General features: G+C 48.1%; 1 protein-coding gene across 1 annotated transcript in view; it reads right to left on the reverse strand.

Moving 5' to 3' along the window:
• Srrm4 (serine/arginine repetitive matrix 4) overlaps positions 1-10,112 on the reverse strand; it is a 151,598-nt gene extending 141,486 nt beyond the window's left edge. Inside the window, exon 1 of the mRNA XM_057764834.1 lies at positions 9,553-10,112. Coding sequence (XP_057620817.1) covers positions 9,553-9,683 — 131 coding nt within the window. The 5' untranslated portion in view covers positions 9,684-10,112. The remainder of the gene's footprint in view (positions 1-9,552) is intronic.
• Positions 10,113-24,286: the final 14,174 nt, after the last annotated feature.

The following is a 24,286-nucleotide window of genomic DNA, read 5'->3' on the forward strand; positions in this document are numbered from 1 at the left end:
GTAGGGGGGAGGCCAGGCCAAGGGAACCGGACGAACAAAAGCCCATTGTCTTCTGCTTCTGGAAGCTCTGAAACTTGATGCCCCAAACAACAGCCTAGCAGCTCACCTGCTCTGCTAGGCACAGTCTGGGGGCAGATGGGCATCTTTCCAGGATCCCAGGCAAGTCAGTGGGCAGCATATGCCACAGGACACCCTGAAGGGGCAGGAAGGGGGCTGAGGTGGGAATATAGAGCTGGTGTTTGGTCAACTGAATGCAGTAAAGATGCTTGTTCAAACCAGAGACCCTGGCACCGGACCCAGAACTCACAGAACCTGTCTGTTTGAGACAGAATCTCACTATGTCGCCTAGGCTTACCTAGGGCTCACTATGTAGATGACAGTTGTCTCAAACTCATAGAAACACACCTGTCTCCGCCTTCCCAGTGCTGGGATTAATGGCACGGGGCACTACACCCCACTTTCTTCTTTGAAAGGTTTTTATCTTTAATTATGTGTATGTTTGTGTGGTGCGGCTAGGCACTTGTGGGTGTGCAATGCCTGTGGAGGCCAGAAGAGGGCGCCAAGGCTCCTGAAGCTGGAGCTATGTGAGGTTGTGAGATGCCCAAAGTAGATGCTGGGAACGGAATGCGGGTCTTCTACAAAAGCAATACACACTCTTAGCTGCTAAGCCATTTCCCCAGCTCGGAGTTTTGCTTTTTCCTCCCCCTTGCTCATGGCATATCTCTCTCAGCAGGAAATAACGAAATATCACTATGCCCTGTATTTATACATTACATATGCATTCTGCAGCTAAGCACATTCAAAATCGTCCTCAGCCTGTAACTGAGGATGACGATGCCCCCCCCAGCTCTTTAGCGCCACCGTTGTGGTACTGCCGTCTCTGTACTTCTGTTTCCTTGTCTGCGCTTTCGGTGGCGTTATCCTTGCTCATTTCTCATATGTCTAATTCCTGTAATAAATTCTAGGATCCCACAAAGACTGGGAAAGATGTCGTACCTGGCCTCTGTGGTTCCAATTGTTCTCCTCTGAATCCCATAGAGGAACCTTGCCCCTTCTGAATATTAGTGATTGTGCTGATCAGCTTGGTGTCTTTGTAACAAACACACGAGTTAATTAAACTCACAGAAGGACTCACAGCTTTCTCTTTTTACCATGTGGATCCCAGGGATTGAACCCAGGCCGTGGGCCTTGGCTGAAAATGTCTCCACCCACTAAGCCATCTCATTGGCCGTGCCTCTCTTCCCACAGCCCTTCAGCTGTCATTCAGACTTCCAGCTGTCTAGCTAAGTTTAAGCTTTAATGAAATCCGTGAACAGGGACCCATTGGTGGGTGTTGCTGCTCTGTGAAGCTGCTGGTAGGATCTGAGCTCCAAGAACTCACCAACTAAGGGATTCCCTGCCTGCGACACATTTGTGTCCAGCTTACTGCTTGCTGTGAGCAGACACCTGTGGGCATGAATTACTTAATAACTGCTTTAGACTTCAGCATGTCCCAGTAGCTGCTTTGGCTTTGTTTCTGTGACATCCCAATTTGAAATTTTTGTTTCGTGGAATTCCACATAGAGACTGTAGCGTGTGAAAACTCCCCCTGCAATATTTCAAGGTGAAGAAGAAGGAGGAAAGAGAGAGAGAGAGAGAGAGAGAGAGAGAGAGCCCAAAGACTGTTTCTAACTGCAAAGAACAACCCAGTGTTTACACACCAGGCTATGAGAGACAGATGAGACACCATGGGAACAAAATTTACCACCGTGAGACTATGAGAGTCAGACCAAAAAAGCATCCTTCTCAGTGTCCTGACGTAGTCAGAGAGCCTGGAAATGTCCCTGCTTCACTTTAAGACAGGAAGGAGCTGCACTGTTCAGAGTTACCCCTGGCTGCATTGGAGTTGGGACAGGAGCGGTTTGGGATGGGGACCTGGGCTGCCAGGACTGACATCTCCCTGGGTGTAGGAGATTAGGAACTGAGAGCCTAGGGACTGTTTAGCAGGCTCACAAGATTCCCTTGATCTAACTCCTGTTGGGAGTCTTGGGAGGCATCTTCTATAGCTGGGACTTTCTTCTTTCCCTCTATTGCTCTTCAAATGTCCTAGGCAGCTTCCACCCCAGGACCTGTCCGTAACTGTTCCCTCTAACTCAAATACTTTGTCTCCAGCTGTCTTCACAGCCTGCTCCTTCTCAACAGATTCTCAACAAAGAGGCTCCTCCCCTCACCCTACACCCTTTCTTCTCTTTCTTACAGGGCTGACGGTCACCTGAGCATATATTTGTGTATTGATTTGGTGCTTATTCCCTGTCTTTTTTTTTCTTTCACAAGAGCAGGGATTTCTGTCGCTCAGTTGCCACTGTACTTACTGTGCGGTATCTCAATAAAACTGTTGGAGGCACGAATGAGTGAGAATACAACTCAATGCCACAGCCAAATGCCGCTGCTTTTGCTTTGTGGATTCCTTCCCCTGTTGGCAGCGCCACCTTCGATGTCTGTGGACTCTCTGCCATCCCCCCCTCCATCATCACTGGTTGTCTGAAGAACACAGAATGCATTTATATTAGCTATCTAGACCATGAAAGACAAGAAAGCTAATGGCCCATACCAGAGACAGTGCCCTTGAGTCAGCGGCGGGGGGTTGGGAATTCTGTATTACAGGGACTGTTTCTTTCCGGTGCCCCCCACAGGTGATGCTGTGCCCCCCACAGGAGACACACACTCTAGATGGTTTTGCCAGCTTTTACTCTTAAAAGGAAAAAAAAAAGGCCTTTGAGACTCTCCTGAGCACAAAGACCTCATTCCTTCCCCCTCATCATGTCTCACTGGTAGATTAAATTAATGAGAAAATAAAGTCATATCCGTTTCACAAGTCAGATACCTAAGGAGAGCTGTGGACATGTGCTGTGCTGGGCCCCCTTCTCTGTTGGAACCATATTCCTGTACTTCATGTCTCATCGGAGCACATAAGCCCAACCACCTGGAGTCCTGCATTTGCAGGTTTGTGTCTCCCTTTCCAAAAACGTGATACCCTTAAAGAGAGAGGCCACATTTTATTTAGTTTTTCCTCCATGATGGGCCCAGCTTGAAGAAATAATAAAAGCTGTGATTTATTATTGATAACAAGAACTAACACAGAGTAAGTCCTTACCTCTTGCCAGGCAGTGTTATCTATAAATGAACTCATCCGATCCCCTCAATGGTTCTTTGAAGTGGTTGCTATTATTTGCCCATTTTATGGATGAGGAAATCAAGACTGAGGTCGAGTCATTTGCCGGAATTCTCCTAGCTAGCAAGTGCGTGTAGGCAGAAAGGAGAACCACTGGTTGGGCTTCTTTGCCTGGCAGATTCTGCACACGGCTCCGCAAAGCTCAGTCCCTCTGGAGAACTGCAAAGCCATGTGCAGAACTGAACAGAGGGGCTCGATGGAGCCGTGTCAGGTCTGATGCATGCTCTGCTGTCCCAGTACTGTGGAAGCAGGGATAGGCGAATCTGCAGGCGCACTGGCTAGCCCCCACCTGACGGGGCAAGGTCCAGACGGGGAGAGACTTGGTTTCAAAAAATAAAAAGAAAAAGAAAGGAAGGAAGGAAGGAAGGAAGGAAGGAAGGAAGGAACGAAGGAAGGAAGGAAGGAAGGGTGAAAGGCAAGGCAAACAGTACAGTGCCTAAATAATAATACCCAGCACTGTCCTCTGGCTTCTATGTGCACATACATATACACGTGTGTGCACACACCTGAACACACATATGCATACACATGCATGCATAAACACACACACTCAGATAAAACCACAGCCACAGCCACACACACAAACACACAGACCAGACACAGCCAAACACACACACAGGGTGGGGACAGGCACAGGCAGGCGCTTGCTTGCACACATGTGCACACACGCACTTGTGCGCATGCACACGGCCCCCCAGAGTACTGACATAAAGGAGAGCAATGTCAGGGAGTCCGAGCACCCCATTAACATCCTCTCGTGCCTCAGCAGAGTCTTCAGAACAAGTCACTGAAGAACTCTTCCTAATTCCCAGCCAATTCTGCTTTGCGGGAAGACGGATCCAGCTTTCCAGAAAGTAGGGACAAGCTTTTAATTTATTGTGATTTTGTACCATGCCTGATGTATCTGTGGAGCCTAAGGTCCACGAATGGGCCTCTTTTCTTCTTACAGAAATTAGGGTTTAGGGAATGCTGGAGACCCACAAGGCTGATGGCATCCAATCTAAACTGCTGACCTCTACTGGATAGCATGCCTACTCCTTGCGCGGGACAGACATCTTTATCTGGGGAGCCTCACCCTGACCCCAGGGAGAGTTTGTTTGCAGCCTGTGTCCTTCAATGGCATGGATTAGAACCCTTAGAGTGTCAGATCGAGGTGGGGCTGGGAGAGAGTGTGGCTTCCCCCAGGTTGGAGCCTTGCGTGTGTCAATCAACCCACCCAACACCCCTTGACCATCTCCACCCCACGCTTCTTTAAAGCTAGCACATTTGCCAAGCAGACACAGAAGAACGTCACAAAGGGTCTCTCCACCACTAGCCCCTGTGTGCCGTTCAACACATTTCAGTCTTTCAGATGGAGAAACGTTTGACCCCAGCGATATCACTCCCTTCTCCCAGAGGAGCCTGTGTTCATGGCCAGGGCAAGCATTTTCTGTGACCCTCAGAATACTGGCTCTTAACCACGGTTGTCAGAAAAGCACCATCCAAATGCCCCTCACACCGATCCCTCGTGGAGTCAGCACAAATGTGTTAACCGATTGCTTGGCACCAAGAGGAGTCTCAAATTAAATGGTTCAAAGGCATTTGTTTCCTCCTTTACAGTTTGGCCATCTTTCCCCTCGTGCAGTAAAACCTCCAACAGTTTAGAATTTATGAGCCTTTGGACAAGGACTGGGCTCCAGTCTGGAGTATTCTGCATGAAAAAGATTTTTTGAAGAAAATTAACAGCTTGCCAAACAAATAGCAAAGGGAATGCACGCTCTGTTTAAGGGGGGCTTCTGCTCTAGCCCTTAACAAACACTCACGCATCCGCAAACAATTCATATGCTAATTCCTAATGATTTTTACATGTTCATTAAGTCCCCAGCTACGGCTATTTATCGATATGATTATTATGGTTCGAGCTGCTTTAAAAGCTAGGTTTTTGCTGATCAGGAACTTTTTAGGTACAAACTTTCTGAGGCTGAGCTAGGTTAACAGAGGAATTAAGGGAACATGACTCTCCTTTGTGGTGGTAAGAGAGGGGTCTCATATATGTCCTTGATCTCATTGATTCCTAGGGAGGGGTGTTCCTGCCAGGTACTGTCAGGTGAGGTATGACTGTGCTGAGCCTTGTTCTGGGTTTCTTAGGATCATCCGTGTTAGAATTCCATTCTAAACAGCTGTTCTCACTCCTGCCTCCCTCTCTTTCTCCCGCTCTCCTCCTCCCTTCCCCCTCTTCCTTTCCCTGTCTTCTACACAGCTTCAGATGTCAACTTGACACATCCCAGAGCCACCTAGAAAGAGATGGTCTCAGTTCAGGAACTACCTCCATCAGACTGGCCTGTAGGCAAGACCTCTGGGGGCATTTTCTTGATGAATGATTGCTAAGGAAGGGCCCAGACCACTATGTGTGGTGTCATCTCTGGGCAGATGATCTTGGGCTGTATAAAAAAGCAAGCTGAGCAAGCTAGGGGGAGCAAGTCAGTGAGGAGCACTCCTCCATGGCCTCTGCATCAGCTCCTGTCTCCAGGATCCCTCACTGAGTTCCTGTCCTGACTTCCCTCAGTGATGGAGAGTGACTTGGGAGTATAAGTAAAAACACACCCTTCCCTCCAGTGTCATATATGGTCGGTGTTTTTATAACAGCAACAGAGTGCAAACTAGAGCATCCCTTTCCTCTTTCCCCCTCTTGGTTTCTTTTGGTTTTCCTTCCTTCCTCCCCATCCCCTCTTTCAGGGTCTTCCCATGCCATCAGGCTGATGGTGAACTCACAATCAGCCTGCTTCAGTGACCTGAGTCCAAAAGGCTATTCTATAAGGTGTTTATGGATCAGTTCAGAATCCAGATTTCACTGTGCCTCACCCCCAACTCAACAACCAGAGAAGAAAAGAGTTATCTTCCATGTTGGTTAATCTCAGTTGTCAATTATATGAGAGCTAGAATCACCGGGATGGAGGTGGGGCCCCTGGACATGTTCATGGGAAACAATCTTGATTAGGATCATAGAAGTGGGAAAACCACCACTATGGGCGGCACCATTCCCTAGGGTGGGGAGGTAGAAGGAAATGGATGAGCCTGAGTGTTATCACTCTGTTCCTGGCTACGGACCCCATGTCATCAGTGGCCTAAAGCTCCCCCCAGTTGAACTCCTCACCATGTTGTTCTGTACCCCTGAACTATGAGCTGACATCAGCTCTGTGCCCCAGGAGTTGCTTTTGGGGGTATTTAATCACAGAAACAGGGAGAAAAATCAAGCCACTCACATGGCAGGGAAACTATGGGTCAGCCCTCTTGGCCTCTGTGTATTAATCTCATGTCAATTTTGTAGCCCGTTCAGAGCAGAACTTTCAAATGGCAATGTTTAGCATTCATTGAGGGAGAGATGAAGCAGATCTGGAGACCGTGCTTCCTTTTAGCCACTCTGAGCTGCCTTACAGGACAAAGGTCTATTCAGCAAACACTCTATGCCACACACATGGCAGAGTTCCACCTGGCTCAGTCCTCACGGAGGCTGAGGTAGTGATAGGTACAGATTCTGTTTTCAAACCGACAAACGTGTTCTGGTGAGGTGAAGGTTCTGGTTCAGGAAACAATCCAGGACAGGACCCCAGGTCCTCTGACGTTCACATCAGCACGAAAGTGACCACTATGGTATCTGGCGTCTCACTGGGCTCTGCCATCCTGACATCTGAGTCAGATATCTGCCTGAAACTTGATGCAAGAGAAAACTCTTGCCTCATCAAGAATGCCTCACAGAGGGAGGGTGGGGAAGAAGGGAGGGGCCGAGGAGCGGGTCTGCTTAGAAGGCAATTGCCCATCATAAGCATGTTGCTGTGGAATCAACAACTTAAAATGCATATCCTAGTACTGGTATTAAATTATCTTCAGCTATAGACTTACTTACGATATCCTGCAGAGGCTCATCCAGGGGAGGGACCCTCATTTATAATCAAATATTAAGTGTGTAACCTACAGGATTGGCTGATTGGCTGGTGGTTCACTCATACCTCCCCCGTCTTCCCACAGGCATGGATTGTGCCAATCCTCTGACTGAGCTGGGCTTGGCTCAAGCAACTAAACATTTCTGTTGAGAACAAGTCAGCAGCTTGTCTCAGAAAGAGTCGCCAGGGCTCTGCGGAAGCTATACAGCATCTCTCTCCTTTTTCCTTCCAGGAGCTCGTCTTTGGAAACATGACATTTCTACCCTCTGGTGACACAGAATGCTGGAAGGGAGCGGGAACTGACCATCGCTGCTGTATGCAGCTGATATGGTGAGCATGGGAACGATTCGGTCTTACAGTTAGTCTGTTGGAACAAGACTAAGCCAGGCCGTTCTGGGGAGTCGGATATAACTGTTCCTTGCAATCTCTGCCCGGGATTAGATATCACATCTACAGACCAGAATGTGTTCTACAGAGAGGAGCCGCCAATCATAGAGGCATTCTTGTATAATATCAATCAAGAGCTTATAGAACTCTGACATAAACTTCAAGGGTGTTGACCAGGGAGGTAGAAACCCAGGACATTAAAACACATCAAGGGTGAGAAAATACTGAGGGTGTAAGGAACTCTTGCAAAAGTCACACACCAGTGAAATTAAAATGAATAAAAGCTGTAGGGCTAGGGTGTCTCTCAGTCATTCATAGGATCAAAGCTTTTTGGCAAGAAAATGGTATGTAGGTAGACTCAGACAGACAGTCAGACAATAGACAGAAAGGCAGAACCATGTGTGGTAATAGTAGGGGCCACTTTCCTAAATTAAAACAGCACTGAGAACCTGCTTTCCTCCCCAGTGCAGCATTTAGACAGAAGACTGTGGACCAAATACTTCTGTCACCAGACAAATTCTCCCTGGTTCCTCCAGCAAGGGCATTTTCTCTGACCAGTGCAGCACTGATGTGCCGGGAGTGGAAGCGAGAAGGTGAAGCCGGTGGCAGAAGACCAGGAAGATAAAAGCGCTGACGTCAAACTCTCTACAAAGAACCTCCGAACAAGCAGACGCACACCAGCTTTAATGACATTTTATGTCACCCCCCACCTCTCCAGCCCCATCAGGGGGCTTCCCCCCTCTCCTGAGCATAAGCTGGCCTCTGCTCAAGGCTCTACATTCTGCTGGTCCTTCCTGCTTCCTGTCCACACATTCCCTACATAGGATGCTCTGTTGGTCTAAAGACCTGTCTGAGCTTCAGTCGGAACAAAGAAAAGTTCCTGGGTGTGGGTTTGCTCCTTTCAGATATTTTTCTCCAATCAATCTTCATCGATCCCACACTTGCTGGAAAGTTCAGACTTAGTTGCTGCTAGGCCAGGCATTCTGTCAGGGTCTCTTTCCCAGACATGTTTTCATTCTATTCCCTAATGCAGCCTGCCAGTATTAATCAATCCTGTGAGTGGTCCCCCAGATCCGCTTCTTCCCTTTACTCTCAGAACCGCTCAGCCAGTAGCACCAAGAGATGAGTTTTCATACAGGCTTGATTTTCCCTGACAGAGGGCACAGCCTTCGTCTCAAGCTCCTCTAAATCTAACGATCTAAGAAAACATTGGGTTTTTCTCTGCCATGGAAGGCTTCTGTGTGCCCCCCGCCCCCACCGCACTTCCTCTTTACCCTGCATCCTGTTCTCTTTTTCTTCTGCCTTTTATTTCTTTCCTTATTCTCCCCTCTGGTCATTTCTTTTTAAACCTCCACTCCAGAACCACAACTGATTCCAAAGTTCGAAGCCACCAGATTCTTTAAAAATAAAATAAAATAAAACTTCCATGATTACTTTCATGCTGACTTTGAGCTCAGAGACTTGGTTTTGGATGCTGGAGGGGAAAAAAAAATTCAGCCCCAGCAACAGCCTCAGCTAAGCATGGAGGTGGGTGCTGTCTGGAGTGTATTTGAAGGAACAGCATATGGACTTTTGTCAAAACCTCAGAGCCCATTAGTGTCTGAGCTTGAGTTAGAATACCCTCTCTGAACATTGTCTGAGCTGAGTTCATGCTTTGGACAGTATCCCCCCAACACCTCAGATCCGCCACTCTCTTGCCCCCCTGACCTATGAGCTTGGCAATAGCTGAAAAAGTTTTCAGGCAAGTGCATACCCAAGTCACACCGCCCACCCTAAGAAAGCAAAGGGGTTTTGCATAGGAGGTATGGAGTCTGTGGGAGTGTTGTTCCCCGCCAAAGTATTCCTGTCCCTTTTCAACAGCCTCCTCCTTACCCAGGCGAATATTTCCCTTGTTCCAGCGTGAGATACCGAGTATGACTGACATAGTCCAGGCACCCTGACCCAGCTGCCTAAGTCCACCTTTCAAGATTCTAGGGCGCAGGCAAGAAAAGGGGGAACTTTCCAGTGTTCCCAACTCACAAACGAGGTCATTACCTTGGCAGTGGCTTGCGGGCTGTGATACTGGCAACGATGATGCTCTCGGGACGCGGAGTGGCCACTGCTTTGAAGGTCCCTTTCCAGAACTTCTCAAACAGCTGTTTCTCGCCCTGCTGCAGGCTCGCCATCCTGAAAACCCAAGGAGTCCGGACGAGCGGGGCGCTGTCCGAAGTGCTGAAATGTGGATTCCAAACCCGATGACACGCCCTTGGTTCCGGGGCGCTGCCCGCGTGAAACCCCCAAGGGGTGGGGTGGGGGAGAGATCAGAGTTCTGGGAGGGGGATGGGACTGAGTAGGACGACTCAGCCTGGCAGGCAGCGTTGATTGAAGGTGGTCCCTCGGCTGGGTTCACCTCCCGCCTTGGCTCTGAACTGCGCTGGGAGCCGGCTGAGCTCCGCGTCCTCAGCAAAGCAAAGCTGGGCCGGCTTTCTCTACCGCGCAAGGAACAGAGAGGAGGCGACCGGGGCGTCTGCCGTGCGTGCGCGTGTGAGCTCCAGCGCGCCCGGGTTTTGTCTCTTGCACAATGTGACGTTGGAAGAGGAGGCTGGTCGCGCGAGCTGTACTTTCCTCCCTCCCCTTCTAGGTCTCCTCCTTCCCCAGCAACCCCTCCTTCGGTGGCTCAGCCCCCCCCCCCCCCGCCGCCATCTGCATAACAAAGGCCCGCAGGTCTGGGGAGGAGAAAGGGCGGGGCGTGCGCTTGTCTCCAAGGCCCGGTGGCCAGAGTTGTTGTTCCGACCCCTCTGAGAAGAAACCCCAGCACTCGGAATAGAATCGAGCTGGAGATCCTCCGCCCCAGACCTCACCCCTCCTCCATCGTCGTAGGCCTTCCCCTCAACCCTTGCGTGCGCACTCACAGCGCTGAGCCACCTCCCTATCCCTTTGCAAGACTTGGAGCACATCTTCTGTAGAGTGAGCTAGTAAAAACAGCCCCACCTACTCGCCCACGCCAACCTGCCTGCACCATCCCCACCTCTGGGAAGGACTGCTGAGCTCTGCAAAGTGGAGGTGGCCCTACTTTTTCCTTTTTATGCCTGGGGGCCGTGGGCTCCCCCGTCTCCCATCCAGAAAATGCCATTTGATGGACAATCCGTCGCCAGCACGGTTTCTCGCCATCTGCCGAGCCGGCCCCCACCCGCAGAGGGGCGCAGCGTCACATCTGTGCCTGCGGCGCTGTAAAGGATATCTCTTTTGTGCCTTGCAGCCGGCCTGCCTCGCGTCCCCGCTGCCAAAGCCCGCACCCCTCCCCCACCCTTTCTCCCCACCCCTGAGAACCCAGAGCTTGTAAGTGAGGCCGCAGTCCGATTTGGCAACGAAAGTTCTCGGGTGGAGGGGGCGAGGGGATTTTTGAGGATTACAAGGAGTTAGTAACTTTTTGGTTTTTCCTCCTTCTGCCTCCCCACTCCCCCCCCATCCCAATCAATTCTGAGCAGAGACTCAGAATCTCAGACTCCAGAAACGCAGGATATAGACAACAATGTCTCTTTTAACCCGAGGGTTCTCTGTAAAGAACATAGCCCAGTGCGAGCCTCCAGCTCATTTCTCCTTTAGATCCTTGCAACACTTTAGCCTTCCTCCAGAGTTTGAAATTCCTAGAAGGAGCCTTCACTAAGTCTTAAGGACTTTCAAACACCGACACCAGGTCCCACCCTGAAGAAGGGGAAAATCTTTAATTCTTGTAGACCTAGTAGAAGTGTGGACGGAAGATCCCCAACATCCGTATTAGCTTTGAAAATTCTTTGCAAGAGAATAGTGGGTACATTGAGTGGTAAAAGGGGAAGAGGAAAGAGAGCAAGATAGGGCAAGAAAAGCCAGAACACAGGAATAAAGGAGCGACTGTTGGTCTAGAAAGGGCTACAAGATGGGGTTGTGTGCAGCGGATTGCTGTCTACTGGTTTAGGAGTGCCCAGGGCTCTGCTCACTCCGCAGTGACCCCTTCTGGTCAATAGCTAGAAGTGCATTTCTTGGCTTTTAAAGGGGGTAGTAGAACCTGGAGTTGAGCTGCTTTGGGGATTGAAAGAGGATACAAAAAGGTAAACTGGGGAGTGGAATTTCCACTTCCCTCCCCCTGATCCACTGCATTCAAATTCTCCATTCTGAGATTGCTTTTAGGACCTATCACCCTCCCTTCGGTTGCTGTCACCTTAAATGCCGTACTCTCCCTTCTTAGCCTTGGAGATTTAAAGAGATTCTTAGTCATGACATGTCACTTTCAGGGAAACAGAGGTAGGTGGGACCTTACCTCCACCAATCAACCTTTCAGAGGTGTGCCTGCACTTTAATAAAAAGAATTTATTTTAAGTTTAGTGTGGAAGTGTGTGGTGTATGCCACACGTGTGGGTGTTTCAAGGACGTCAGAAAAAGGTGCCCGATTTATCAAAGGCTAGAGTTAAGGGTAGTCCCAATGTGGGTTCTGGGATTCGAACTCTGGTCCTCAGGAAATGCAGCAAGCACTCTTAACCATGGAGCCACCTCTCAACTCAACTATACCTCATCTTCTTACCTGGTTTTATGGGAAAAGCTCCAAGTTGGGCATCCTTGCTTCTTTGAAAACCCAGAACAGCCAGGTGAGGTGGATAAGGAAGTTTCTCTTACTTGTGTAAGGATAAGAAAGTGGAGGTTTAAAATTGCCAAGTGGTGTGCCCAATTGCCTCTAGTAGAATAATGGGACTCTGGGGAAAATACAGTGACTGGGTATGGGAGAGAATTCTGGGGACCGTTAGCATGCCAGACTGGAAAGATGCATCTACTGGATACCAGCAAGCCAGGGCTTGGATGCACACAGGCGTTTCCTGTGCTATGGTTTCCAGGTTGAGCACCTCCTCGCATGAGACAGGGCTTAGAACCCAGATGTTCAGTCTCAGCCCTGCTATTTCTAGCTGGATAGGATCAAAAGAGTGACCTCAACTGTTGTATTAGTTGTCTTGTTACTGTGACCAAATCCCCGGCAAGAAGCAAGCAAAGGAAGAAAAGAAGGAAAGGAGGAAGGAAGGGAGGGAGGGAGGGAGGGAGGGAGGGAGGGAGGGAGGGAGGAAGGAAGGAAGGAAGGAAGGAAGGAAGGAAGGAAGGAAGGAAGGAAGGCAGGCTTTATCAGGCTCACAGTTTGGGCCTGCCCTGGTGCCCTGGCGGGGAGAAGCCTGGTGAAGTGAGGCAGCTGGTCCTGCTCCAGCACAGCCAGAGGCAGAGGGAGAGGAACGGTACCACTGCTCATCTTTCTGTTTGGTTTTGTTTTAATCTTTTCTCCAAAGTCTGGGACTGTAGGTTCATGGGACTATTCCATCCATACTCAAGACAGGCCCTCCTTCTTCCAGCAAGAAAACAACTTTATGGACGGAGAGGTGTGTGTTTCCACAGGGTTTCAAGTCCAGTCAAGAACACGGTGTAGAGCCCTCACCCTCTCCAAAGCTCCCGTTTCAATATCTCCCATGAAGTCTCCTGGATGACAAGCCACTACTACCACCAAACCTTCCACACATGAAATTCTACAAAGACTGGATATTTGGGACTTAAATAAACTGTCTGGGAGAATTAACAGAATCAGCATGGTATACGGGCTTCAAAGCAGTCTGGAAAACAGTTTAGTAAAGGAAATCAATTATTATTAAAGGCTGAAAGCATAGCCTCTGGAGTCAGGGGAAGCGGGGCACGAAGCTCAGCTCACTTTTTAACTGGATGACCTCAGGGAAGAACTAAGTCCTGCTTTGGTTTCTCTACCTGAGAAACGGAGACATTAATGTGTATTTCACATGACCATTGTGATGGTTTAACCCATCATGACTCGTAGGGACTTAGCTCCAGGTCTAGTTCATTATGAATGCCCATCAGATGGTTAGTGTCATTGACACCACCGCCAGGTCACTCCAGTCTGATCACTGGGAACTGATGCCTGCTCTTGGGTCTTGGTTGGACACAGTCCTGGATATAGAGGGTCAAAGATAAGACTTATGCCGTCTTCTGAAGGTATTCACAGCCTAATTTATCCTCTGTCCTCATTTCCTAACATGCGTCTCTTTTCTATTTTATCACACATACTTAAACATCAAGGCTGGCATCTCTAACTCAAACTCTCATTCCTTAGTCATCTTATACAGTAGAGCCATTCCTGCCCAGTCTCTGTCTCCGTCACAGGGTGCCGCTCTCTGTTTCCCCAGGAGCCGGCGAACCACCCCGGGAGCCGAGACACATGGACGACTTGGTTAGGAAATAAACAGGTGTAACACAGCTAGTGCTTATCCTCTCTGTTGTCACCGGAAGACATTGGGATCAGACTTCAGAATCCTCCCCAATGCCAACATCTAGGTACACTTTACTGCTCACTTAGAGGTGCCACTATTTGTAAAAATCAATTTCCATCCATTCCCACAGGATGCTTCCGTACCTAAGGGTGTTACCCTTCCATTGGTGAAAGGAGAGATGGGGCCCAAAGGATTCTAGAATCTATAAACTTAGGCATCCCCACAGCCACAGCTGAAGAGATTTCTATGCTTCTTTGTCCGTTAGGCAGTATCCCTGACTCTGAGAGATTGCGGCTCACATTCCGAGTTCTAATTCAGCCTTGCAAACAATGCTGTGTTACCTTGGGGAGACCCCTTAACCTCTCTGTACCCAGCACTTCTCTGAACACAGTGGAGCTAGTCACCATCTACCTGCACAGAGAGACTTCAGAGACCCTGACAGTCTAAACCTACTCCTAAAAGTCCAGTGAACAATAAAAGAGTCAAATAATTACAGAGATAATGGGAAATATGATAATGAGATCTGTCTTTGTGTCCTTACACAGGACCTCGCTAAAACCATCCAGATGATGAGATCCTTTATTCCCTCGTACAAGGGTTTAGGGAGAATGAAAAGTCAAGCTCGAAAGTTCTGCTGTGTGTCTAATCTGAATCCCACCTCTACTATCCGTCCTCCTCTAGACCCTAAATGTCCCTGAACGAACGTGAATGACCCAGGAACATCCAGGCCATGATGGTGCAGCCTCCTGTTTGTCTCTTCTCTGTGTCACCAATGTCCATTTCAGAGCTGGACACAGTGGGAATTCTGAGAATGAGCACATCCCTCGTCAGAGAGCTAGCGGCACAAGTGCTCGTGTCACCCTAGCTTAGAGCAGTGGGGGGTGTGTCACACCTCCATATGACAGGAGTGGACACTCACAGTGTGACTGGTGCTGCACACATCTCTGTGATTAGAGTCCGACAGGGCAGAAGAGCTAAACCTGTATCTTCCGTATGCATGTTTAGCTGCATGCAGTCAAATTCGGCATCAGGTACCCTTTTAGTGGTCTGCAAATATTAATTCATTTTGTAATGGAAAAGCACCTGCGAAGTAGAGTCTGCTATTCGCCAGGAAATGGACACACAGAAAGTTGGAGAAAGCTGCCCATATCAGCACAAGGACAATTATCACATGAACTCCGCCAGTTTGACTTGCAGAGTAGGTATGATTCATTGCTCCCCCGCTTAATGTCTGTAACATGATTTTTCTGTTCTCAAATGGCATCGAATCTTGTCCAAGTTTGCCCTGAGCCTAGTACACTGTGCCCCGGGTGGAGACAAAAAACAGGTGCTGTTCTTGTGGAGTTGCAGTCCGGTGGTGGTGGTGCTGTGGTTGTTAAACATTAAACGAACCAATAAAATGCTTCATGGTAAAATAAAGTTGGAGATCTGGGGTGTTTACGAAGCTGAGTGTCAGGAAGTGAAACCTCTGGATTCAGTGGCATCTAAACTGGGGTGGCAATCCGGAAGACGAAGCTGCTCAGTGAGGAAAGGGTTCAGACACGCAAGCGGAAAATGCTGGGTGTGCCCAGATGATGTGGCGGGAAAGGGATGGAACTGAGTGAAGGAGCTCGTGATGGAAGCTCATGCTGTATGCAATGAAACTGGAGTACAAGTCTCCTACCCTTGAGCAGAAAAGTCAGAGAACCATGCTATGCTGAGGAATAAGCCCATTGTACACTGTGAAGATGTTTTCATTGGTTTAATAACTGGCCAATAGGCAAAAAGAGGTCAGGTGGGAGAACCAGGCTGAGAGAACACTGGGAAGAAGGGAAGAGGGGTCGCCAGCTGGGTGCAGAAGAAGCGGGAGAGGCACGTGCCGTGCTGGAAAAATGTACCGCCACGTGGTAGAGCATAAGTAAGAATTATGGGTGAAGTTGTAAGAGCTAGTTAGTAACAAGCCTAAGCAACCAGCTGAGCATTTATATTAATATTAAGTCTCTGTGTGGTTATTTGGGAGCAGGCTGGCAGGACAGAGAATGTCCACCTACGGTGCTATTACAGTATGCTTTAATAGTCAATGATATAGTGGTTCCCGAAGCCAGGTGCTTTGGGGCCCTAGGGGCACATCCAGGGAGCATCTGGAGGTAGCCCATTACAGAGGGCTTCCATGGTGCTTCTAGCCCCAGACTCATGCCCAGAACTCGACCCTCCAGGCCTTGCTTTTCCTAAAATGTCTTGCATGAATAAATATCTCACCACTTTCTCTTCAACAGAAAGAAGTTCCATAGGCAACTGGAATTTAGTAACATTGTTTGTTTGCACTGAGTTAACTTTTATAGTGACCTTCCATTACCAATTCAGGGAAGAAATTGGATATTCTTCATCAGAAATACTGGGACCAGACATGTTTCAGAGTTCAGTTTTTCCAGATTCTTAAATATTTGCAAAAATGTTACAGGCTGAGCATCCCTCATTCCAAATTCTGAAGTCTATAAAAAACTAAAACTGAACTCCCAGATTTGGGGATTTTATATTAGGGCTGCCCAACTTATCCTAAGTTTTCTTTCTAAAATGTCTTCTTTATGTAAAGATGCTTGAGCAACACATTAGACAAAATTGAGACTCATTTATTAATACTGAATATAATATCAAATCTTGACACTCATTTATCAATACCATCAGACATTCTGTCAATGCCCACTTCTCCCTGTGTTCTCTTGGCATTTTGTTTGTTTGTTTGTTTGAACTGGTAACTTGAAGGAGCATCTCCCCAGCCTCACATGGTGAAGACCTGGTCCCCAGCGGAACAACGTTAGGACACTGTGGACATCCTAACTCTGCTCTTCGAGGAGTTCCTGAGATCTGGACGATGTCTTTCTCACTCCTTTTTTTGTTTTATATGTGCTGTGAGCAAACAGTTTCCTCTGTCCCAGCACCTGGTGTCTTTCTCGCCGGGGGTTTCAAAGCAATGGAACCAATCAAGTACGGACTGAAAGGTTCCAAATTGTGAGCCCAAATCCTCCCTGCTTCTCTTACATTTGGCTGTGTTCGGCCTTTCGTCACAGTGAGGGAACACTTCTTACAAGGTCAAATCAGGCCCTGTGGATGTGGGCGGATGCCAAGCTCTACAGGTACCCTTTGCTTTGTAGTTTCCCTTTGTACCCCGTTCTGGTTTCATTTCTGTCGCCATGACAAGCACTCTCAACTTGGGGAGGAAAGGGTTGTTTGGCTTGCCAGTCCATGTCACAACCATCTTCAAGGGAAGTCAGGGCAGGAACTCAAGAAGAAACTGAAACAGAAACCACAGTGGAAAGTTGCTTATTGGCTCATGCTCATCTAGACGCCACCTGGTGGGGAATGGCACCACCCACAGAGAGGGGGGCCTTCCCACATCAGTTAGCAATCAAGACACAGCCACACAGACCGACCAATCAGATCTGCGCAATTTCTCCACTGAGGTTCCCTCTTCTCAGGTGCTGCTAGGTTGTGTCACATTGACCATCAAGGCTCACCCGGACACCTCTCCACTGTGGACAGCCACCTCTCTGCCTACCTTATTGTCTACCAGAAATTTCGTTGTTCCCATCATCTGTGTTTTGCTGTAGCATGACAGGCATGTTTCTCTGCATGAAGTGTGGCAACAGCGTCATCAAATTTAAATTAAAAATAAATCCCAGCACAGCATGAGTGTTGTGTGGGTTTTGCCTTTTCTCATGATTCTACCTGACAGCGGATCCCAGGTTCTTTGTTCATCTTCATAAGGAACTCATGGGTGTAAGTGTATCTGATGGGTCCCTACTATTGCCTCATTGACAACTTCTCTTTCTTCATCTACGAGGCTCTACCTTGAGTCCCTGGGCCTGTGAAGTGACCTTAGAAGCTACTTTGCCTTCTGATATGTCAGGAAACTCCAAGTTCCACATGTCCACCTCCCCACTTGCATCTGGAATCCACCATTTCTCCAAACAGCTCAGGTCCTCTTGGTGGACATCAGAGACTCACTCCCTGGGTTAGCTGGTCAGTGCTTCCAGAGTATCAGGGTACACAGACCTGAGAAATTTTATTTTAGTACCCCAAGTATACCAGAGTTTCTTCTTGACCATCTGGATCGAACAAAGGCTCTTGGGATTCCCTTAACCGAATAAGTCTGGAAGTGGCCATCCTTTGTGTCACGTCAGAGAGCCACAGTTAGTGATGGCAACGTGATCACTAGTTTCCTCTGTCCCACGCCACACACACGCACGCCACACGCATACATACACATACCACACACACATACACACTCACCATGCATATGCCATGCATACCATATATACATACATACCACACACATGTATGTCACACATACATACCACGCACACTCCTAGCAAAAATAATATTTATAATGGATGTCTACATGTAATCACTGTAATCAAGTGAAGGTTTTTTTTTTTTGTTGTTGTTGTTGTTGTTTTTTCTCCCCTTACTTGGTTGTACATTCAAATGATCACCAAAGTTTATTTATTTATTTTATTTTTATTTTTTGTTTTTAGAGACAAGGTTTCTCTGTGTAGCTCTGACTGTTCTGGAACTCTCTCTGTAGACCAAGCTGGCCTCGAACTCAGAGATCCTCCTGAGTGCTGGGATTAAAGGTGTGTGCCATCACTGCCCAGCCAAAGTTTATTTATTTACTTTTGAGGTAGGGGAGATGGTTTCTGTAACCTGACTTTACTTCTTTGTTTATATAAATATCTACAGAGTGATGGAGTGAAAACCACAAAAAAGCTAAATTCAGACAAACACAGATGTCTTGTCCTGAACACGCTGCCTCTTCCTTCTCTACGGGTGATTTATGCCGTGTGGTTCATTTTACCACTGAAATGAATACTGTTCAGAATGATCCCATATTTTGAAGAGCTGGTGGTAAGTGATGCTTGATGCCTGGGACACCCCCAGTTCACCAGGAAGTGCTGGAAACTCTGAGGCAGGAACGGGGAAATGGTTCGGTAGATGGTGTGCCTATAGGTCAAGTATGAGGTTCAATCCCCAGCACCCATGCAAAACCTGGCTCATCTATAACCCCAGCTCTGGGGTCAGAGTTAACGGTGGGGGAGGGGCAAGGGGCAGCTTCATGGTGCTCATTGGCCGGCCAGCCTCGCTGAATTGACAATCTTGGTGGACATCAGAGTATTAAAAAATGAGAGTTACGAACAAAGCATACCCAACAGTGTTCTCTGCCCTTACACACACACACACACACACACACACACACACACAGAAATCCTAAAGTAGCATTCCAACTACTAACAACTGGTGTCTTAGTTTCATTTCCTATTGATGTAATTTTTAAAAAAAGCAACGTAAGGGAGAAAGGGCGTTATCTGGCTCAAAACTGCAGGTTATATTTTGTCATATCAGAAAAGCCAGCAGCCATAGGAACTCGAAGCTGCTGATCACTTCACATTCATCGTCTGGACACATATAGCAAGGACTGCCTAACTCTACTCAGCTCACCAGGATCTCAGCCACGGAATGGTGACACCCACAGTGGCCAGATCTTCCCACCTCAAATAGGATAACCAAGATAACCCCCAACAGACGTGCCCAGAGGCACCTGATCTAGACAGTCCTTCGCTGAAGTGGCTTTCGGGGGGATTCTAGCATGTTGGCAGTTAAAGTTAACCAGCACAATGGGTCCACTGTCATATCTGGTGAGGAACAGCCCCATCCTGCCTTTCCCAGGCTGGAGGGACTTCTCCCGGCAGGTGACTCATCAGACTCTTGGCACACAGGTGGTGTAGCCCAGTTCCTTTTGCATTCAAACAGCATGAACAGGTGGGTATATCCACACCGTGGGCATCTATCTGCTGATGTAATGTCTAAATGGAGAAGGACGGATCTGTATTTTTATATAGAGAAGGTGAAATTGGGATTTAGTTTTTGCATTTAAAAGCATCCCCTTTTGTCATTGGCTCCCTTCTGTGTGTATGTGTGTGAGTGTGTGTGTGTGTGTGTGTGAGTGTGTGTGAGATCACTTGTGTAGATATTCTATATGGCCTCAAACACCTGCTTCTACAGACAGGCCGCATTTTCTGAGTGCAGCTAGCTTTGTCCTGTGTGTGCTATTTCCTTTTCACTGAAAAGAATATAGAATTCTCTCCCAGAATGCTTTGAGAAAGAATGTAGAATTCTCTCCCAGGATGCTTTGAGGCAGAATTTAAAATTCTTTTCCAGAATGTTTTGAGGCAGAAGACGAAAACAACTGACCTTTGGTTTAGGGGGGAAGAATGAAAAATTCTCAAAGTGTGGTTGTTTCTATACCCTGGCACATAGCAGAAGATCTTGGGGACAGAACTGAAACTCCTGTCCTCTGTGGCAGGAGGAAGCTTTGTGGCCCATTCTCTGTGGTAGAACCTGTCCTCCCCCCTTATGCCTGCCCAAGTTATATATTGCAGATGTAATTACCAAACGAATCAATAGTCTGTGTTGTGGTATGAGCATGCTTGCCATAGCATTGTTTCACTCCTAGGAACCTGGTTGGTGACACATCCAGGCTGGATGTGTTGCAAGTCCCAGCCCAGCGGGCAGCTCAGAATAAGGTCTGGAGCATTTAATCTTCCCTGTGAACATCTCTTTGTGAGCAGACTCCTGTTCGTTCTTGCTGCTGCCCTTTGAAGCAGGCTCAGTGAGAAGTCAGGGGACTGGTGTGAGGTCACGCTGAGGGGACCTTTCTCTCTGGCTTTTCTTTGGCAAGAGAGAGGATTCAAAAAAAAAAAAAAAAATGTGTCCCAGGGTTTTGTTTCTGGAGAAGTGGTAAATGCTATTTTTTTTTTTAATAAACCCTCTCAACTACATTGCATGAAAATTTGAAAAATAAGCTTACATCTTCCAGCCTTGTCGCCTTCAAAGGGGACTTTGGATGCGGCAATGAGGCCAGGTTTTCTATTCTTGTCCAACTGGAACCACCTGGAGTCTAGACTCAGGGAGAGGTTAGGCTCGCAGAAGCTTCAGACTGGTGATCCTCAGGATGAAGTTGGCCTACAGCTTACTTTAGTTTGTTGGTGCGAATCAGAAAATCTGAATAACTACATTAAGCAAGTGCTTTTATTTACCAAAGACCCCTCCCCTCCTAATTACACTTCATGCATACTTCCTCATGTATGTGCATACCTCCCGCCCAGCCCTGCTGCAGCTTCAGAACTTGAGAATCTCCAAGGTCGCTCTTAGGAATGATAGCTTGTGTTTCTTTATGCTTCCGCTCCTTAGACTATTGATAAGGACCCCTGTAAGAGGGCAGAATAAATAACTACTGTTGCAAAGCAGATGTGAACATCTGTCAAGCAATTGCTGTGTACCTACGGGGAACCAAACACTCTGCAGCTCCCAACTCCCCTAAATCCAACCAAAGCTAGCAAGGGTACAGTTGCCCTGAATCACTTTGGAGTCTTGGGTAGAGGAGGTATGTCGTTCAAGACCACACAGTGGTCATAGGGTTGAGAGCTGCGGCTTGAATCTAAGTCTTGCTGAACTCAGGATTCAAGAATGATATTCAAAGTCTTCAAGAACCAGCAGGTTGGGGGGATGACTAGTCAGATGCATGCTGGGTATGGAGCAGTCAGGGTCCCAGGAGAGAACAGGGGCCAGCTCTGGGGAGCAGGTGCATCTGATATGTAGAGGGTAGCTATATACTGAGCGTCTGCTATTCCCACGGTGGTGGTCTCTTCAGCCACCTTCCACCTCTATTGGCAGGTTGAACCAGAGGCCCATCAACCATTCTTAGAGCCCATCTTTGAGAAATACCAAAAATGCGGTACAAACCAGACACCAACAGTAGCTGGCAACATGTGGCACGGGCGGAGTCTCCCGAGAGATGAGGTAGAAAACTCAGGAACCATAGCTGGGCTCTGCTTTCAGAAAACTTCCCTTTGGGCAGTGGTTGGAAAACCAGTGACGTTGGCTTGCACGTGTTTAATGAGGCTGAGGTTAGTGAGGAATGCTCCATGCAAGGGCCTCTGCGGCTGACGGCTAGAAAAGTGATTCAAGTCATGGGCTGTTCTAATTACCACAGCACATTTACAAAATTTACTTGGCATAGACAATATGCCAGGGACTGTTTCAAAACCTGATATTTCAACATGAAAGAAAATCTCTCTCCCTTCAATAAACTCACATTCTACAGATTAGCTGCCGACGTGATCTGTGGTATAATGAGGGCAAGGATGCTCTTAAAGGAGCGTTCTTCTCTGTCAGCACACGGGGAGACAGGAGGTGTGAAGTGTGAGTCACCCAGGCCAGTGAGGCAGAGAGCTGGAGAGCAGTGCCCAGGCTACAGCAGAGTTTGTCTGTGTGGAGTTCAGACCAACACTGGCAGCAGCTGCTCCGGAAACTCCCTAGACGTATCATCTCCAGCCCTCTGGGACGCGAGTGGAACCCAGCAGCCTACTTGGTAAGTTCTCGCGTGAGTGTGATTTAAGTTTAAAATGGAGAAATTTAGAGTTGAGAATTTCAGGGTTGTATGGTCAGACGTTTGGGAGGAGGAGAGGGAAGAACAGGCCACTGTTGGTATTTGGGCATCTGTACTGGCCTGACTTTGGGGTGTAGGTCCTCAGCTGTAGCCACTGAGAGCACCCCCTGTGCACAGTCACTATGTTCCCTTTTAAAAGGGCTCTGCCCACTTCCCATTTCTCCCTCTGTTTCTGTCTGTCTGTCTCCTCTTCTGCCACTCCTGTCCTCAGAGGCCAGACTCCCCTCTCCCCTTTGAACTTCCCCCAGTAAAATGCCCCTCCACCTGAGCTCTGTCGCGTGGCATCTTTCTCCCACACGCTGCTTTTTCTAAAGTACACCAACCACATGATCATGACTTTATCTTGGGGATCATGAGTTTGGGAGAAATGTCTAAGGAAGGGCATGCATGCCGGTTGGATAGTCCATTCCGAGGTGTGCCTTTGAACTTCTTGCTGACCTGATTCTACTTCTAAGAATTTGGTTTTTTGTTTTGTTTTTTTTTTTAGAACATTCTAGTTCTTAATTCTAAAATATGAACACTTAGTTCCTTAGACCTCTGCTCAAAGGCTGCCTCCTCGGGTCATCTTTGAGCCGTCCCTCTGCTCTTGACTCCAACATCAGGTTTTTATATTTCTACACCTGCCTCTGCCCGCCGCATCTTGTTAATTGTGTCTTTGTGGTTGTCTCCCTCTTCTGAAGTGTAACTTTGTGAAGGGGGAGAAGTTGAAACAGCTGCCCCTCTCCTGCACCTGCTGCACCCCACCCACCTCATAGCCCTGCACATAGTCAGCATCCACAAGAACCAAAGCCAGGGAGCGAAGGACGAATGATGCCCACCACGGAACTCCCACAGAGGGGAGGACTGCCCCATCAGCAAGGCCACCTGGGAGGGCTTCCAGAAAGCTCTTTAGATGCATTTATAAGACAGCATGAATTTCCCTCAGGACAGCAAAAGAAGCTGGCAAAGAAGGAAAAGGAAGAAGAGATTCCTAAAGAAGACCCAAACTGAGCTCAGTAGTGAAGTGCAAGGAGCTTGGCTTGGTCCATTTCTTGTTTCTGTGTCAGGATACCTAAGACCGAGTATCTTGACGTTTATCTTGGCTCGTAGCTCCAAAGGCAGAGGAATCCAACACTGGGCAGATCTGCTCTTGCTGAGGGTTTTATGCTGCTTCCATATCGGGGCAGAAGGAGGTAGAAAGAAAAACAGGTATCGTGTCTTAGGAGGAGAGAATGGGGGTGGGGGCTAACTCACATGGTAGATAATCTACAGACCATTCATGACTCAAACACCTGCCACAAAGACCCACCAGCTGCATGCAGGATCTGCAGCAGAATCAGGAGCTCTAGAGGGCACACACACAGGGTACAGCAAGCAGATGCATTGTGTTAGGGCATGCTAGAAAGGGGCTTGGTGAAGGTGGGCGGGGAAGTGAGGCAGGTATAAGGAAGGGGACTCATGACCACAGAAGAACACTACTTCTCATCCGCGTCTCAAGGTGATCTGTAGTTTTGGGTTTCTCTGCCCACTCACTCCGCTTCGGATATTGAACTATCCCAGTTAGGGTTGAAGACACCCAGATGTTGGGATTCCACAGGGTGTAACTTCATAGACCCTGCATATTCTCACTCTTACAGGGGAGCTAAGCTACTCTTATTCTCGTAAGAGTGAAAGTCAATTGATCTGGAGGAATGGCTCAGTAGCTAAGAGCACTCACTCTGCAGGCACAAGGACATGAGTTCAAATCCCCAGCACTCACAAAGAAATCTAAGCATGGTTGTGTGTAACTGTGACCCCAGCATTGGCAGCAATAGAGAGCTTGTTGGCCTGCCTGCTAGCCCAGATCAGGAGCACGTGTACATATGAGCATGTGCTCACAACACTTGTGTACATACACACAGTGTACCACATGCTCACACACATATATATCAAAATACACACATATCATACCACATACATACACTATTTCATACACGCCATACCATACATCACACACACACACGAGAGAGAGAGAGAGAGAGAGAGAGAGAGAGAG

The sequence above is a fragment of the Chionomys nivalis genome, chromosome 3 (genome assembly GCF_950005125.1).
Source record: "Chionomys nivalis chromosome 3, mChiNiv1.1, whole genome shotgun sequence".
In the NCBI taxonomy this organism is placed as follows: domain Eukaryota; kingdom Metazoa; phylum Chordata; class Mammalia; order Rodentia; family Cricetidae; genus Chionomys; species Chionomys nivalis.